Here is a 16,175-nt window from a genome sequence, read left to right on the forward strand (position 1 = left end):
AGCAGGAATGTCAATGAAAATGAATTCCCTTCATCATTGCCACAAGCACAACTGCACACAATAGCATTTGTTTTCAAGTATATTGACATACTATGCTTTGCTCTATGCTGGATTATCTTATGAATTTCACTCCAAGATAAGAAAGCTAGTAAATTCCAAAAAACAAAAAAAAAAAAAAAACTCAGTTGTGAATTGACTGTTCATGACTTTTTTATGCATTACAGTGAATACCAATACATTACTTTTATTTATCATTTCTTATATGGATTATCAACTGCTTATTAATGTTCAGGATTCTCAATTCTTAACTGGACTCTCTCTGTCTCTCTATTTTTTAATCTAAAGTGGCATTAATGGCAATGATGATCCTAAATGCCCTAAAGAGAAGGAAATGATGATTTTATTAACAGGCTAGACCCATTTGTCCATTAAGTGCTCTATGTTCCCATCAATCCATGCTCCATTATCAGTAATATTCCGTGCCTTCTTTTCAACTGCTTGATGTCCAGGAGGCCCACATGTGACCTGCCTGGTGCTGGAAATTCAGTAACTGGTCCCAGCAAAACTCTTGCCTATAAGCAGACCTGAGGGCACCAATCATGGCATGCCATCTCAACTCTTCTCTTCATTAGATCCAGATATGATTTGCTACCAAGTTCTCTGCAAACTTAAGGGAAACCCTTGGATGACTTTTATGTATAGTTTCCTACTTGAGAATGAATTACAGTATTCACAAAGGCTGATGTAAGATGCAGATTGGTTGCCCCAAAAAGTGCAAAAAACACTCCAATGAATAGGAGGCTTGCTGATGTTTGGAGCTTTCCCCTCTGGTATTCTTGAGTTTACTGGAGAGACATGCTTCCTAAGCACCCTAATGGCCTAAACTTCCAACTCTATGCTAATGATGGCTTCACATGGTTCCTGTATAGGACTGCCCTATGTTTGTAGAAAAATAAATCTCAGGATTCCAACCACAATAGGACTTGAACAACTCCGAAAACTAACAAATATGGTTGGATTGCAGCAACATCCAAATTGGTCATTTGGAAATGGGTGGGACATGAATCTAATACATTCAAGAAAATGGCTCTAGAGTAGGGGTGCTACCTGGGGTGCGGGGGTGGACCTCCATCAGTCTGCCCCCCGGGCCTTCAGCCCAGTTGAGTAATCTGGGCCCAAAATGGTCAGGAATCTGTTTTTCGGCCACTTTGGGCCCAGAATTTAACTAAAAAAATAAATATATTTAAATAATAAAAACAAAAAATAAAATGTATAGATAGAACTACTAACTATATTCCAAGTTTCAACTAATTCTATTTAAGTATTAACTCATAATCATTACTAAGGCACTAAACTATTACAATTTACAATTATACAAATTAAGAGAACTAATAAACTATTACAATATTATAAACTCATGTAAAAATATTAAATATTATAAATTGTACTATTAACTATTGTAGCAACATTACAATTAATTGTAAATTAACACAATCATAACATTTCAATTTGGGGTGGCGCCATGGCGGTGAGTTCACTGAGTGGTGAGTTGTGTCAACTGCTATGCGACTGAAAATCAAAATCATAAAAGTTAATAAGTTATAAACCTGAAATATTAATAAGTTAAAAATAAAATAAATTAGACTACAAAGTTATAAACATGAAAAAAATATTTAAAATACAAAATATTAAAAGTACTAACCAAGATGAGATTGGGCCATTGGAATTTAGGATGAAGATGAGGCTGATGAGCATAGATCATGGGTCCTTAGGATTACGATTCGGTTATACATCTACGTTTTTATACATCCACGTTTCTATTAATCTGAAACCCTAAATTAATTTAGAGTTTTGGGATTCCAATCCTAATTAATTAGCCACAAATTCACTATCATATATTCAATCATCAAAATTCAAAACACATTACATAATACAAACCCAAAAAAATTAAAATAGGGACAGATTCACACACAGTTCATCAATCGTCAATGATTCAAACCACAGGTACAATCAAGTCTCTACAACACACAATTCACAAAATCTCATCGTTCATCTCCGATTAAATCTCATCCTTCCTCCAATCTCCATTCCATAAATCACAAAAAATTATTTTTTTAACCAAGATTCTTACCTTCGACGATGGAGATGAAGACGAAAGGCTACGACGACGGAGATGAAGACGGTGACAGTGTAATTTGAGAGTTCTTCGACGGCGATGGAATTGGAGAATTGAAGATGCAGAGAGGGAGCGAGACTCTCAGAGAGAGAGAGATTCAGAGTGAGAGAAATGAGAGAAAGTGCTCGCGGGGATCTTAACAAATGACGAAACAACACCATTTTGCCATAGATAAAACGACATCGTTTCGTCATTTGTTATTAAGGAAAAAAAAACACAAGTATGAAACGACGTCGTTTCCTGCTTGGGTTTTTTTTTTTTAATATATAAATACTTATATATATAATTATATAATTATATATTATATAAAACGGGGCAGGGGTCACCCTTATCCCTCCCCCGCCTTGGGTGCCAGATACGAGCGGGGGCCACCCACCCCCGCATCTGGCGGACGGGGTAATCCGCCCCACCACCCGGGGGCGGGGCCCCTTACTCTAGAGCGTTGACAATGTCTTATACATCTTTATATTTGCATAATATCTCTCCAAATTGGTCTACATTAGATTATGCATATTCAAAATTTTGTATAGCTATGACTAGTATTTTTTCAAATTTTGAAGAAATATTATTCACTTTCCAAACATTATTTTACTGTTTTTCTCTCTTCTACCCATTAAAATCAACTTTGTGAAATTTGTATTAAGATATGACTTTGATATATGAAATTTGTATTAAGTTGATGATACAAAATGCTTTTTAGTACATATTAATATTTATTGATAAAATTGGTCATTTTAATATATGAAATTGGTAATTTTAGATATATATAATTGGTAATTTTGAGCATATGATGCTAATTGTAAAATATTAAAAAAAATAAAAATATTACGAAAAAAATAAAAAATAATAATATTTTATTATTATTTAGTTCATATAATTCGATGTGAGTTTTTCTTGATATATAAAATTAATCTTTAAAAAATATGATTTTAAAAATGTGATTTTGAAGATGCATGTAAAGAAACAGTGTTAGTGCTAACCAGCTTGATATTGACTCTGGTGTTGAAAATAAATGCTTGCATCACAAAACCTATTACGTGGTACCAAATTAAGACATGGACAGATTGAGATTTTAAACCAGATCAGAGGCAAATCATCATTTAGAAGAACGAGGAGTAAAACCGAATGATACCCTTGATCGACATATGATACTAAAGCACCTTTATGAGAATCAGCAAACAGATAAGACGTTTCCTTGATACCGTTGAGAGCACAATGCCTTTTGTATTATACAAAAAATTTAAATTATTTAAAAAATTTTTCTAAAAAAAAAATTCATTGTAAAATATAATTAATTATAATAACCCGCTGCATGTTGCGAATACTATTCATCTTGTAAATTTTTTTTTTATTGATATTTCATTTACTCTCTTATTTTCATTTACTTTAATTTTTATCACGTAAGTAAATTCTTTTTATTGTTCATCATTTAAAATACATATTTCATTTTCATTCTATGTGTTTCCAAGATTTATCTACCCTTTTAAAAGAAGTTCACGAAACTTACACATCTTAAGATTGTAAATATCATGTGTTTGATAACAAATTAGCAGTCCATGGCGTGCGTGCGTCTAAATTCCCCTGATAACCATTGTCCAAACGGTCATAGTTGTCCTATAAAAAAAAAAAAATAATAATAATAATAATAATAATAGTCATGGTTGTTTGGAAGTCAAAAGACAACACATCCTTGGCTGGAAACTCACCAAGACAGGAATTGGTTTACAATGAGGTATCCCACTCTACCTAGACGTGGTTCCGACCAGCACCACACCAATTAGGTATTCTTTAGTTAAATAAGCATCACAAACAACCTTAGCTAATTAGCAATCTCTCTCCCAGACAAACCTTCACTTTTCAACTTCCCTCTCTTCTTCTCTTCCTGTCTGTTACACCAACCGTCACCCCAACAAAGTTTGAGGCATCCCACCTCACCCCACAACCATATCAAAGGCAACCAATGCCACCACCCAGCCTCCATTCCTTCAACAGCACTCAGCATTCAAATCATTAGAGATGACACTCGAAGCATTAGCTGCCTTTGGATCCAAGATTCTAAACCCATGCAGAAAATTCCTTCAAGTCTTCAAATTTAGAATCAGAAAACCAGTCTTTATAAGAGCTCTTCGAGCTCGTCCTCGCCGTACCAAAGCATACAAAAGTCCACCAAAGAATCGAATAACTGCATTACTAACAGGCTACCGCTCAATTAGGAAGTCAAAAGAGATGGAAAGAGTAAGGGAGCTTTCAAATGGACATAGTGGAGGGCGGGAAGGACAGCTCTTTCCATCACCTATCACCCCGGCTTATGTGAAGGCTACAAGGGCTGGCAAAAGGGAAGCTTCAGGTGATGATGATGTGGAAGATGCATGCAGGAGTTTTGAGAACTACTTGGTGGAGATGATTGCAGAAGAAGGGAAAGTAAGGGACTTGATGGATGTGGAGGAGCTACTTCAATGCTGGAAGAGTCTAAAGAGTCCTGTCTTCATTGACTTGGTTTGCAGATTCTATGGAGAACTATGCAAGGACTTGTTTTCCACCAAGGATGCAGAAAGTGATAGCCCTTAAGGATTCAGTAATTACACCGTTTTCTCTTCTTTTCCCGCTTCTCATCAGAACCTGTTTATTTTATCCTCCCTCTCACTCTGTTTCTTGAGTTATGTTTTTTGTGAAAAGATGATATAGTTCCGAAAATAATATCTATCAGAAACCAGATAATAATCCCAACTGAACAAGTGCGAACGACAACTAAAAAGGATACTCGAAAGTTTCCTTCTTGGTCCCTCCTTAATAATAAATTCTATAACTACTCAAGATTGATTGTATTAGATAACATGAAAAAACGGAGGAAAAAAAAAATACTTGTATTCGAACTTCAATGATAGGAAAAACTTACAACTTGGAAGGGTCTACCAGAAACATAGAGGCAGGAGACAGTCAGCATCCGTATGCTCGTTCCAAACTAAAGAGAGTGAGGTCAAGCTTGTAACGGATTATGATCTCATATTATTATTATGCAAATAGTATGTATTCATGCCGTAAGACCTCCACAACCCGTTAACAAGATAGAATTTAGCAGGACACTAGGAGCCGTTGTTCTGTGTTGAATTACATAACATTAGCCAAACCAGCAGATGAACAGAAGATATCTATTTACAGTTCAAAAAAGTAATAAACAAGATCCCTGCAGTCCACATGGTAGATTTATCAAAACTGGTCACTGGAAACTTAAAACTCTGAGCTTGTTTGTTCAATTGCATCATACACTACTAGTTATAGTTCCAAAAACTCGCAATAACAGCTTTCAACTACCTTGAGTTTTTTTGTTTTCAACAACTACATTGAACTAATTATCAACATTTTACAAACAAGAGGTCAATAAGTTCTGCTAAGTTGAAGTTAGTCCAAGCTCCTCCATCTAGCATTTAGCAAGCGATGATTTCGGATCTGAAAGATACACCCGAGACCTCACTAATGTCTCTCCGATTTTAAAACCAGGCATGACCATAAGCCCAACTACAGGTATAGCATATTTTTCATCGGTCACAGCTGCACCTTTCATACCCTCTTCAACAGATTCCATATGCACATCTGAGAACAAACTACCTCTGCTGACAGTAAACATCTTTGCTTTGGGATCTATTGAAGCTGCAATGCCTTGAAAAGCCCAGACCCACTTTGCCATTTTTGCAAATATTTGGTAGAATGGCGTCCTGGGATGCTTGCCACTTAACACAAATGTCCTATGATCAAGATTTCCAAAGAATGATGCTTCCAGCATTGGATGGATTACTAATAGATACTTTTTTCTACAGAATTCCGCAAATTCAGAATTTGGATATTCTGTCAGAGCATCAATTGGATCATCTAACCTCATAACAGCATCCACACTATAAGATTTAAGCCCAATACCATAAAACATTCTCCGTGCTATGTACGCTTCAAATGCATATTTCTTGTGGGACCTTTTGGAATAAACAAGTGCACCTGCGATTGATTTTGCTGCCAGATCTAGATCCCAACCTGAAGCTTTCATCAAGCTAATTATTGGCTTTGCAAAATCATGAATGGACTTGGAAGCAGCATTGAAAGCATCTTCCAGTGTGGTAATGCTCAAAACCCTCGCATTCTTCTTCTCCAGGCTTACTTGCCTGAACTTCTCAACCAATCCATCATTCCCCAACTCCAGTTCCTGCAGCTCTTGTCGCAAATGAAGAATCTCAGAATTTTTAGCTTTGACTTGAGACTTTAAGTCTTCCAACAGCCTCTCACCAAATACAATTTCGACTTGCAATTGACTGGAGCCAGAGGAATTAAACTTTGCTTTCTTTGCAAACTGCTTCTCTTTATAGGCATGCTTAATCTTGCGAAGTGCTTCAAGCTGGGCCACAACAAGTTCATCAGCAGCTACAATCTTTTCTGGTTTATATGGAATATGAGCTTCCTGAAGCTGAACATAAGCCAATTTGAGAGCTGAAACTGTGTCAAATAACATCAGGACCTCCCTGTCGCCATACACAATGACATTGCTTCTGCTCAAAACTTCAATGGGCTGAGGATGAACTTTTTCTCTATCACATTTTGTCTCCTCAGAAGCGTCGCTGCTATCCTCACCCAATGGGGAAGTATTGTTTTTGGGGTTGTGGTGGTGGGGATGGTTTTTCTGCTGATTGGCATTTTCAGGGGGTCCGACACCAATAGATCTCAGTTTACAAAGTTTTGCAAATTTGGAGACAATTTCGGATATGTTTGAGAAGGGCTTAGAGGATTTAGTGGCGGCATGTTCCATTGCTTAAGGATCAAATAACCTAAAGTTAATACAAATCTAATTCAAGGTGCCTTTAACTTCCACAATGAGTAAATTTCGAAGTATAAATTACGACTAACTCTATGGAAAGTGTGGGGTACAAAATCCTAATAGCATCCACAAATTTCCCCTAGAAGAACCACGATTCCCGGTAACGTACCTTAAACCCTCTGGCAGTGTCAGGGAACAGACAAATATAAAGCAAGAAACTCGGGTTTTAGTTAGCTCCTTTAATCAGATTAAATAAGTACAAAGAATAACAATTTGGCTTAAAAAGAAGGAGCAGAAATTCAAACTATTTAAAGCGCTTGCCTTTATACCTAAAACCTCCACTTAAATAATTTACCAAATCAGAGGCCGTCCTGGATCAAACTTCAGTTTCAAGAAGCTTTAGCATCAAGCTTCAAAAATAGAAGCCACTAAAACGAATATCCTTTTATGTCCTTACTCTGAAACTAATTTAAAGGACACGCCTTTGTACCAACACAATGTAGATAAAGAGAGGAGATTCACCAAAAGATCAAACTTGAGCATCAAGTGGCTTTACCATCGAGGTTCAGTACAGGAAACAAGAAGGTGCCAGAACCCAAGATTTTTCTAGTACCAAACAATGAATATGAGCTTCTTACCGGAAGAACAAATGTCTGGGTTGAGCACAAACAAACACAACGCAAAGCAAAGGAGCGAGTTCTACAAACCCCAGAGAGAGAGACAGCTAGTGAACCTTGGACTTTGCGATCCACAACAATGCCACCCAAGCAGAATATATTGAGCAGCTGCAGAGCAAAAGTTGCAAAAACTAAAACATTTGTAATGTCAAGAACGACGACGTTTCGGCTCCCGCAGGAATCAGGTCTGATCAAAGTCGATGAGTTTTTGGTTGGGATTGGGACATGGCTCTGGAAGTATAGTCTGTTTTCTAGCAGTGCACCAAAACCAAGTTGGCATTTTGTGTTTGAATCTCTCCAGTCTAGAGACTGTTTGCTTGTGTTTTTTAGGTGGTAAACTAGGGGTGTGTGAAAACGTGAGGCCGTAAGTTTACTAATATTTTTCATCATTTTTTTATCAAGTTTTCCTTTTGTTTGTTTTGGGCGGTGGAGGAGGGAAGGAGATCTGAACAGGGAACCTGTGCTGTTTCAGAAGCTGCTCGCTGAGTTTGAATTCTTTCTTGATTTTTTTTTCTTGGCAATTCTTGGTTGGAGCTGTTAAAGAAAGAACCGCACGCAGATTACCGAGAAAAGATTTTTAACATCGCGCTGTAACCAAGAAGTGTAAACGCACGTGGCTTTCTTTACCCCCTTCCATGTCAGGACTCCGGGCCTCCTCACGCACCCCAATGCTAAAGTTCAAGACTTTTTATCTTCCAGATGCACAGAGTTCCAGGTCCGATCTCAGCCGTGCATAGCATGCCGAATATCTTTAGATTATTATAGAAAAGTTAATGCATACAAAATCCAAATCCATAAGATTTTATTGACACTGTTCATTAAATAATGCCCTTAATAGAGATAGTTAGGCGCCAAAGCTCTCTCCAGTCCCCCATCATCTTGCTTCGCTGCTCTCGGTCGATATAAATAGACAATCAAATTATTCACGGCATTTCACTTTTTATAACTATTTTATCTGAAATAATGTTATTTTTCATATTGAATTTTATTGTTTTTAATCATACTTACTAATATAATATATTTTTAGTGATAACTGTTTAAAATTTATTAGAAAACGGACTTTAAGATGAAGAACTATATTTTACTTTCGGTGGTACTTTGATCACTCGAATAAATAGTTCAATTACCAGTATGTGTACAATATTTAGTTCTAACTTTCACATGTGGAAAAAGGAGTGACAAGTTGTGGATTGCTGCAGGTGACTTGCAGGTTGAAGATGAGAAACAAAAAATGCATTCAAAAGAAACTTTAATAAATTATAATAGGCTCATTTTTTGATAAATTTGCATGAAAACATCATGCACTAGAAAAAGGAAAATTCTATATAATATACTACTATTTTACTTTTATTCTATTAAATATAATGTGACACATTTATCACAATTAAATAATTATTTATTGCATGTTTCTTTATCATCTAATTGTGATGAATGCGCCACATACTATTTAGAATGATCAAAATATGATAAGAATGTGGTGTATAGTATTACTCATATATATAATATGCTCGTTTGGACAGTGAGATGAGATCAAATAAGATGAGATGGGATGGAATGATTTTAGATGATTTGAATAAAATATTATTATAATATTATTTTTTAATATTATTATTATTTTAGAATTTAAAAAAGTTGAATTGAAAAAGAGTATGGTTCACTATTAAAAAATTAGTTTATTTTTATATGGATCCCGTATTTATTTATTTTTTTTAAAAAGATTATGCGACGCTTACATATTCTATAACTGTAAATATCATTTTTCATGTGTTAAAACCAATAATTGGAAGGTACAATAATAGCACGAAAATTGTACGCTGTACTGAACTTAATTCATTGAGTTAGTAATTATTCTACCGCAGTGCTTGAGATTAGGAAGGGTTTTGCCATATGGACTAAACCAGAAACCGATTGATTTCCATGGCTGATCATGAAAGATTAAAGAGGAAGAGGAGGAGGCATAGAAATGGTAGCCTCCATGTATAGTACATATTACCCTGTAGAATTCAGAACTTGCAATGAATCCAAGAAGAGTTGAAATCATTACAATGAAGTAAGAAAGATAAGAATGTCATGGCCTTCTGACCTGATCCTCAAAAATAACAAGAAACATAAGAATGAAAACTCCATACAGAGGTTACGGGTTTGGATCATGATTACCTGCATGCAGCAGTTTACTCGTTCTGGGTTGGTACTTTTTTTTTCTAGCATTTAGCTACAGTTTCTTGGTTTTTGTTTGGTACTTTTGCCAACCATGATTCATTACCTGCAGTCTCTTAGTACTACTTCTGCCCTGGCATTTGTCAAAGGGAGTATTAATTTGTAAATTTCGAATATAAAGACCAGACAATGAAAACGATCTCAAATTCAAAAAAGAAAGCGAAAGGGAAGGGATGGGACCTTTCTACACCAGGCATTCATACAAATGTGAAATGTGTATGCCAGCTCCCCCACCCTGTTTGCTGGTATGATTATATATATATATATATATATACACACACACACACACTTCACATAGTTATTTATAGCAATGAAATATTCTTCCTCAAACTTTGCTGACAAGTAGGGGTTGTAAATGAACCAGTTTGTTCGATAGTCCGCTCAATACTCTTACTTTTAATAGGTTTTTCTGAAGGAAAATTTTCAGTTAAATACTTAGGGGTGCCCATTATTTCTGGCAGGATGAAGGGGATTTATTTGGAAGAATTGGTTCAACGTATACATTAGAAAATAGAAGGCTGGAAAGTCAGATTTTATTCTATTAAAATATGTTCTATCTAGTATGCATGTTCACTTGTTGGTTGATCTTCAAGTTCCAAAATCAGTGTTGTTATCTCTACACAGGTTGTTCAGTTCATTTTTCTGGGGTTCGGTGAATGGCAAATCAAAAAGGAAATGGGTAAATTGGGACATGCTTTGCAAGCCGATAGATGAGGGTGGAGTAGGTTTGAGAAATCTATTTCATGTTCAAAAATCTTTGCATCTTAAATTTGCTTGGAAATTGTTGTCTGGTAACTCTTTGTGGACAAGTTTTTTTCTGTCCAAGTATGTTAAGGACCAACACATTTAGGTAGTTAATCAGACTAAGGGAACCCATTTATGGAAAATGGTTATGCGGGCAGTTCCTGTTGTGCTTCAACACTCTAAATGGCTTGTTAAAGAAGGGAATATATCATTTTGGAGGGACAAATGTTTGGATTCTGGTCCTATATGTGAGCAACAGAATATTGCTAATAATCTGAATCTGGCTGTTAAGCACTGCATGGTGGAAACAGTTGGGATGTGGATCAATTAGTGCAGCTTGTGGGTCAGGAGCTAACGGATAGAATTGTGTCGAAGATTGGCGGTACAAGAGAAAGTTTGGATATTCTGGTTTGGTTGGACAATTCGAATGGAGTTTTTACTTCCCAAAGTGCGTGGAATTTTGTTCGCGTTGTAGCTCCAAAAAAACAATGATCGGAGTGGATATGCCAAAGAAATTTTCGGTTTTAATGTGGAAAGTCTTTTCACAAAGTCTTAGTGTAGATGATTGTATAAGGAGAATTGGCATCCCTCTGGTATCTAAGTGAGTGCTGTGAGGAGGGTGCTTTTGAAGATTTAAACCATGTACTTTATGGGGGGAGTATAGCTGCAACAATTTGGAAATTTTGTTCCAGTATTTTGAAAATTCCCTATGTTGCTAATAGATCATGGAGAGAAACGGTGGAGTTTTGGTTTAGACGCACCAAAAGGTCCTTGCAAGTTGGAAACTTAATTGGTCTAATTCCAATAATCATCACATGGAACTTGTGGTGTTGGAGATGTTTGGCAAGAATGGAAGGAAGAAAGGAATCCATTGCTTCTTTGTGGCGTTCTGTCAAACATTGGATTAGCTGGGTTGGTATAAAATTAAAAGTAGCTTCTCGCCTGGAACGGAGGGACATTGTTGTATTGAAGATGTTGCAGTTGCCGATTAATTATACCAGACAGGAAAAGCTCCTTGCAGTGTCTTGGCAAAAACCAAGTACTAGATGATTTAAACTAAATGTTGATGGAAGTAGTTTACAGAATCCAGGAGAGTTGGGTATAGGTGGGGTGCTGCGTGATGAAAAAGGGAATCTGAAGTTTACATTTGCTGCAAGCACGGGCAGGGGTGCTAATAACCAAGCTAAATTGATGGCTCTTTTGATGGGTATTCAGAAATGTAAGGACATGGGGTTCAACAATATTATTTTAGAATTGGATTTGTTGTTGGTTGTCAACTGGTTCAGGGAAGGAAAGTGCAGTTTATGGTAATTGGAAGATTTTTGGGAAGATATCAGTCGACTGCTACTGATGATGAATTTTCGAATTCAGCATGTCTTTAGGGAAGGTAATGTGGCAACGGATTACCTTGCTAGGATGGGAAGTAGTGGCTGCAATAAAGTATGGTTTAGGATGAACTTCCAGTTTTGCTTAAGGGTATTCTCAGAACTGATCGCAGTGGATTACCTTATTTAAGAAAGGTTCATAGATGATTGGCTGAGTTGTTGGGATGTCTGTTTTCGTTTACTGGGTGAACTTTCAGCTATAGTCTTACACGGGGTTTTAGCACTTTTTGCCTTCTGTTGTTCTTTGTTTCATTGTATATATATATTTTTTGGCAATAAGCAGCTTGAAGCATAGGTTTTTGTATAAGGTTTTCCTCCGTCAAAAGTGAGAATAAATAAATAATAAAGAGGCCTGACCTCCATTGCCGTTAAATATATATATATATATAATACATTCGTTTATACTGTGAGATGAAATGAGATGAGATAATTTTAGATGAGTTAAATAAAATATTATTAGAATATTATTTTTTAATATTATTATTATTTTAAAATTTGAAAAAATTGAATTATTTATTATATGAGCAATGTTATATACAATCGTGGAGTGCGTAAGCGCTACGCAATCGCTTTGAAAAAGAGTGTGGTCTATTATTAAAAAATTAGTTTCTTTTTATATGGATCATGTATTTAATTACTTTTTTCAAAAAGATTACGCAACACTTACACACTTCATGACTACAAATATCATTTCTCTTATATTAAAACCAATAATTGGCCGAAGGTACAATAATAGCACGAAAATTGTACGCTGTACTGAACTTAATTCATTTGAGTTAGTAATTAATATGCCGCAGTGCTTGAGATTAGGAATTAAGGGTTTTGCCATATGGACTAAACCAGCTGAACCCCGATCGAGTTCCATGGCTGATCATGACAGATTAATGAGGAAGAGGAGGCATAGAAATGGTAGCCTCCATGTATAGTACATATTACCCAGTAGAATTCAGAACTTGCAATGAATCCAAGAAGAGTTGAAATCATTACAATGAAGAAAGATAAGAATGTCATGGCCTCCTGACCTGATCCTCAAAAATAACAAGAAACATAAGAATGAAAACTCCATACAGAGGTTACGGGTTTGGATCATGATTACCTACATACAGCAGTTTACTGGTTCCGGGTTGGTACTTTTTTTCCTAGCATGTAGCTACAGCTTCTTGGTTTTTGTTTGGTACTTTTGCCAACCATGATTCATTACCTGCAGTCTCTTGATACTACTGCCCTGGCATTTGTCAAAGGGAGTATTAATTTGTAAATTTCGAATATAAAGACCAGACAATGAAATCGATCTCAAATTCAAAAAAGAAAGAGAAAGGGAAGGGATGGGACCTTTCTACACCAGGCATTCATACAAATGTGAAATGTGTATGCCAGCTCCCCCACCTGTTTGCTGGTATGATTATATATATATATATATATATATATATATATATATATATACACACTTCACATAGTTATTTATAGCAATGAAATATTCTTCCTCAAACTTTGCTGACAAGTAATTACATCTGTTAATAATTTACCTTGTTTGTTACTAGCCTAGCTGCTTGTGGATATGTTTTTAAGTTCATGTGCTCTAATAAAGCCATTGCAACCTTATGATTTACATTATTCTTCTCTTATCTATATATCTTGGGTTAGATTAACATGTTTCTCCTGATAAAGTCATGTGTCACAACTTACATTTTGGCATTGCAATTGCAAGAATTTTTGTTACTAATCAATATTCTGAGAAGAGAAATACTTCAGTCATAAATTATGAAAAATAAACTGATCATAAATTAAAGTGACTTAATCTAATAAGTTAAGTTGTAAATTTATTTTTATTGTAAAATAGATCTAATATATCATATGAAACCGTTAATGTACAAGTTTAACTTTGATGAAATTTCTTGATGGCTAGCTGTAGGCATTTCTCTTCTGGAAATTATTCAGCACAAGTAATTCCCATCCATCAAAAGTAGAAAAAAAATTGACTGTCAGCTTTATGCAAAGTTGAATAATTGATCGAGAAGAGCTCAGCTAGCTAGGGAAGATGGTTGCCTGCACATGTCACCTTCACAATTCCATACCCCTGTCAAGCCTAAGCTTTGGTGGGGGCAAGGGTCAATTTTTATGTTCGAAACACGTACGGTTCCCTGTTGTCAATAGAAATTGAAAGGACAGAGGCCTTTAGATTAGAACAAAAGCATAGGAACGAGTTGTGTCTAGAGACTTTTTTCCTTTAACTTTCTTCACGTCTACATCGATCGGCAAATTATGCCCATGCTTTGCAAACGATTTATTCATTGATTTGAACACATGAGATGGGCAAGCTAATTAAATTCATGTGCACTCTGATCATGGGGTGGTTTTTCTAATTGTCCATTTGTCCTCATTTCTTAGCCCTTAGCGTGCAATAATGTCATATTCTTTCAAACAAGTCCCAATCCAAGGGTATTGTTCAGATTTCAATGTCACAAATGAAATAATATTGGAGGACCGGAGCATGCATGCATGTGGAAGCCAGCCAGGATATATCATGCATATATGGTTGTCTTCTACAATCGGTGGCTTAGGTTTTCGCATTAATTAAGCTAGCTATATATATGTGTGTGTTACATTCACATGACCAAGAAAACCCAACACATGATGATCGATGTAAGATATATATAACAAGGTTAATATGAAGGTCCTGTGGGTACGTTTCATATATAATTTTAACCCCATGCAGTTTCAATAATGATCAGAACAAACACTTGCTAGTTAGAAAATTAAACAAGTACTAGGTAATTAATTGTCCAAAAAAAGATTAATTTTTAATAAAATTAATAGCTACGTACCGCTCTCTTTTGGACAAATACCATTTGGCTTTGGAATCCCTAAATTGTTCGATCGGTGATCTATTTCTGCCACAAGGACTGATTAGATGCTAATTGGGAGGCAAATGTCATCAAATTCATTTGAATTGATCTAAAAGTTTGAGCATTCCCTTTGATTTGAATTGATTTGTACATCTCATCTAAACTAGTCTCGTTTGGATAGTAAGATGAAATAAAATGATTTTATATAAAAGTTAAAAGTTAAATAAAATATTGTTAGAATATTATTTTTTAATATTATTATTATTTTAGAATTTGAAAAAGTTAAATTGTTTATTATATTTTGTCTAAGAATTTGAAAATTTTGTAATGATGAGATGAGTTCATGAGATGAGATGAAACCGTTTTTGTATCAAAACGAACCTTTACGTACAATAGGTGGGTCCTGATGCTTATAGCTGCTTTACTCCAAGAGGAAGTCACTCTCGGTACTACCAGTACTACTACTTTATAAGTCATAATCACTATGAAATTAAAACGTATGGTATGGCCACAAATCTTCTAATTAGTTAAAGAAAGTAATTAAGGTCATGATCATCTGGCCTCAAATCTTATAAGTTAGAGAAAGTGATTAAGTTCTTTTTTCTTTGTAAACTTTAGTATTAGTTGCAATGTTTGTTCTAGATTTTACATTTGAACAATCGATTGACCTTTATACCATGAGTACTAGTTGTTTTGGATCATGTTTGGATTAAAGATTTTATGAAATTTTGCTGAAAATAGCGAAGCACCAAATAATATGTTTGGGTTGAGAATATTTATACGAAATAAGTTCACGAGAGGTACGCACGTCGTAGCATCGATACTCATTGAAAGAGTAATATGCTAGGGATAAGTTCAAAATTAATGAAAAAATTGGTCTCATGAAGAAAAAAAGTGGGGTTTTGACACTTTTTTATAATGAGGTTTACTTTTTTAGGAAAGGTGCGTGTGAAATTTATATATTTAAAACTTGTATATATCATTATTCTTTATTTAAAATATGTTGATTTGTAAATAAAATTTTACGGAATTATAGTTTTCGTATTTTGTTTTGTGATGGTAGAAAAATGGTTAGATTATTATTATTATTTTTTTACTTGGATGTATAAAACACGTTTGGATCGAGAGAGGGAGCGAGGGGAGAACAAAAGATCAAAGGAAAGGAAAAGTGAAAAGAAAGCTGGCGCCGGTGGCTGCAGGGCCAGAGCAGGGGGTTGTCGTTGTATTTCTGGGTTTGGGAATGGCTGAACAACAGAGAAGAAAGCCTGCAACAGAATCCAAGACCCAAACTCGGTAATGCTTAAGAAACGACGATCTGCATAGATTATCTCT

General features: G+C 35.5%; 2 protein-coding genes across 2 annotated transcripts; one reads left to right on the forward strand and one right to left on the reverse strand.

The window, feature by feature from the left end:
• The first annotated feature begins 4,100 nt into the window (after nt 1-4,100).
• On the forward strand, nt 4,101-4,876 carry LOC121238981 (transcription repressor OFP17-like). The gene has a single exon (XM_041136094.1). It carries the CDS (start codon nt 4,193-4,195, stop codon nt 4,742-4,744), a length of 552 nt encoding a protein of 183 aa, XP_040992028.1. The 5' UTR covers nt 4,101-4,192; the 3' UTR covers nt 4,745-4,876.
• Nucleotides 4,877-5,233: 357 nt separating this feature from the next.
• Nucleotides 5,234-8,152, reverse strand: LOC121238932 (protein GRAVITROPIC IN THE LIGHT 1-like). Its single transcript, XM_041136034.1, has one exon. The coding sequence runs from the start codon at nt 6,963-6,965 to the stop codon at nt 5,595-5,597; it is 1,371 nt and encodes a 456-aa protein (XP_040991968.1). The 5' UTR covers nt 6,966-8,152; the 3' UTR covers nt 5,234-5,594.
• Between the last annotated feature and the right edge of the window lie 8,023 nt (nt 8,153-16,175).

The sequence above is a fragment of the Juglans microcarpa x Juglans regia genome, chromosome 7D, assembly GCF_004785595.1.
Source record: "Juglans microcarpa x Juglans regia isolate MS1-56 chromosome 7D, Jm3101_v1.0, whole genome shotgun sequence".
Classification (NCBI taxonomy): domain Eukaryota; kingdom Viridiplantae; phylum Streptophyta; class Magnoliopsida; order Fagales; family Juglandaceae; genus Juglans; species Juglans microcarpa x Juglans regia.